The 2,889-nt window shown below is 47.6% G+C and overlaps 1 protein-coding gene across 1 annotated transcript in view; it reads left to right on the top strand.

Moving 5' to 3' along the window:
- TAF5 (TATA-box binding protein associated factor 5) overlaps window positions 1-2,889 on the top strand; it is a 20,079-nt gene that overhangs the window by 5,104 nt on the left and 12,086 nt on the right. Inside the window, exon 2 of the mRNA XM_017851838.1 lies at window positions 1,120-1,357. Within this exon, the coding sequence (XP_017707327.1) occupies window positions 1,120-1,357 (238 nt within the window). The remainder of the gene's footprint in view (window positions 1-1,119; window positions 1,358-2,889) is intronic.

Here is a 2,889-nt window from a genome sequence, read left to right as displayed (position 1 = left end):
ACTGTGTTAGCCAGGATGGTCTCGATCTCCTGACCTCGTGATCCGCCCGTCTCGGCCTCCCAAAGTGCTGGGATTACAGGCTTGAGCCACCGCGCCCGGCCTATTGTATTTTTAGTAGAGACGTGGTTTCAGCGTGTTAGCCAGGATGGCCTTGATCTCCTGACCTCGTGATCCGCCTGCCTCAGCCTCCCAAAGTGCTGGGATTACAGGCGTGAGCCAACGCGCCCGACAGCTCATACTTGTAATCCCAGCACTTTGGGAGGCGAGTGGATCACCTGTGGTCAGGAGTTCAAGACCAGCCTGGCCAACATGGTGAAACCCCCTCTCTACTAAAAATAGAAAAATTAGGGGGCATAGTGGTGCATGCCCGTAATCCCAGGCATGCACCACCATGCCCTGGGAATTAGGTACTGGAACAGTAGGCAGATTCTATTGTTAAAGTGAAGGCACTGAAAAAAAAGAATAGCCTGGTTCTTGGGCCATGTTGAAGATCTTTGTTTATCCTAAGAGCAGTAGGGAGTTGTATTGGGTAGGATTACTCAGGAGGCTGAGGCAGGAGAATTGCTTGAACCTGAGATGCGGAGGTTGCAGTGAGCCGAGATCGTGCCATTGCACTACAGCCTGGACGACAAGAGTTGAAACTCCATCTCAAAAAGAAAGAAAAAAAAAAAGACTGTGTAGGCCGGGTGCAGTGCCCCATGCCTGTAATTCCAGCACTTTGGGAGGCCAAGGTGGGAGGATCACAAGGTCAAGAGATCGAGACCACCTGGCAAACATGGTGAAACCCTGTCTCTACTAAAAATGCAAAAATTAGCTGGGCATGGTGGCGCATGCCTGTAGTTCCAGCTACTTGGGAGGCTGAGGCAAGAGACTCACCTGCGAGGCGGAGGTTGCAGTGAGCTGAGATCTCCTTACTGCACTCCATCCTGGCGACAGAGCGAGACTCCCTCTCAAAAAAAAAAACAAAACAGATTATGTGATTGTGCTGAGGAAGAGACGTTGGGAAGAAAGAGACAACAATCTGAGCAGCAACTCACCTCTGGGCCTTAACAAAACAGCCATAGTCACATGGTCATAATAGGTCATTTTCTTAAAAGTTCTTTTTTGTTTTTTAAACAGTTGGAAGTGTTGCTGTGGAAGACCAGCCAGATGTCAGTGCTGTGTTGTCGGCCTACAGCCAACAAGGAGATCCCACAATGTATGAAGAATACTATAGTGGACTGAAACACTTCATTGAATGTTCCCTGGACTGCCATCGGGCAGAGTTATCCCAACTCTTTTATCCTCTGTTTGTGCACATGTACTTGGAGCTAGTCTACAATCAACATGAGAATGAAGCAAAGTCATTCTTTGAGAAGTATGTAAATTTTTACATATATATATACACACACGTAGTGTGTGTGTGCATGCATATATGTTCACATCTGTAACCACACAAATGTAAGACTGCAGCTTAAAATGTACATTGTGAAGGAGAGGTACCTAAGGCTATGAGAACTTAAAATGTGGGGTTTAATCTAGCTGGAGAAGTCAGAGAAGGCTTCCAGAGGAGATGATACTTGAGGTGAGATCTGATATCTGAAGATTAGGTAGGGGTTAGCCAGATGAAGAAAAGAGGGAAAAGTGTGTATTAAAGCTGTCTGGTGGGAAGGATTCTGGTAGGTACAGAGGCTGAAAGATGGCCAGGGTAGCTGGAGCAGAGAATGGGATGGGGGTGTGGTATACCATGAAGCTGGGAATTAGTTAGGGACTGGAACAGTAGGCAGGTTCTATTGTTAAAGTGAAAGCATTGAAAAAAAAAAAAAGAATAGGCTGGTTCTTGGGCCATGTTGAAGATCTTTGTTTATCCTAAGAGCATTAGGGAGTTGTATTGGGTAGGATTAGATTTCGTTGAGAGTCACTGAAAACTCATTAGCAATGGCATAAATAAAAGTTTATTTTTGCCTTTATCTTAAGAACACTAGGAAGCAGTGTTAGGATTAGATTAGAATAAGAGTAACTGAGAACCCAAACAACAGAGGTTTAAATACAATAAAAGTTTATTTATTTTTCTTTTTTTTTGTTTTGTTTTGTTTTGTTTTGTTTTTTTGAGACGGAGTCTCGCTCTGTCACCCAGGCTGGAGTGCAGTGGCCGGATCTCAGCTCACTGCAAGCTCCGCTTCCCGGGTTCACGCTATTCTCCTGCCTCAGCCTCCGGACTAGCTGGGACTACAGGCGCCCACCACCTCGCCCGGCTAGTTTTTTTTGTATTTTTTAGTAGAGATGGGGTTTCACCGTGTTAGCCAGGATGGTCTCGATCTCCTGACCTCGTGATCTGCCCGTCTCGGCCTCCCAAAGTGCTGGGATTACAGGCTTGAGCCACTGTGCCCGGCCTTATTTTTCTCATAAAGGTGGGACATTCGGGATTGGTGTGGTGGGTTCTTCATTACCAGGGCCTCAAGCTCCCTCAGACTTGTTGCTCTCCCATGCTTTTCATGCATGTTCCACTTTGTGGCATAAGATGGTTTTCCTGCTCTAAGCAGTCACATCAGTGTGCCAGTCAGCAGGTAGGGCACACGGAAACTGCACACACTTCTTCCTTACATCTTTTTTTTTTTTTTTTTTTTTGAGACGGAGTCTCGCTCTGTCGCCCAGGCTGGAGTGCAGTGGCCGGATCTCAGCTCACTGCAAGCTCCGCCTCCCGGGTTTATGCCATTCTCCTGCCTCAGCCTCCCGAGTAGCTGGGACTACAGGCGCCCGCCACCTCGCCCGGCTAGTTTTTTGTATTTTTAGTAGAGACGGGGTTTCACCGTGTTAGCCAGGATGGTCTCGATCTCCTGACCTCGTGATTCGCCCGTCTCGGCCTCCCAAAGTGCTGGGATTACAGGCTTGAGCCACCGCGCCCGGCCT

Source organism: Rhinopithecus bieti, unplaced genomic scaffold (genome assembly GCF_001698545.2).
Source record: "Rhinopithecus bieti isolate Rb0 unplaced genomic scaffold, ASM169854v2 scaffold_31787, whole genome shotgun sequence".
NCBI lineage: Eukaryota > Metazoa > Chordata > Mammalia > Primates > Cercopithecidae > Rhinopithecus > Rhinopithecus bieti.
Note: the sequence above shows the minus strand (reverse complement) of the source record. Positions and strands in the feature narration are given on the sequence as shown.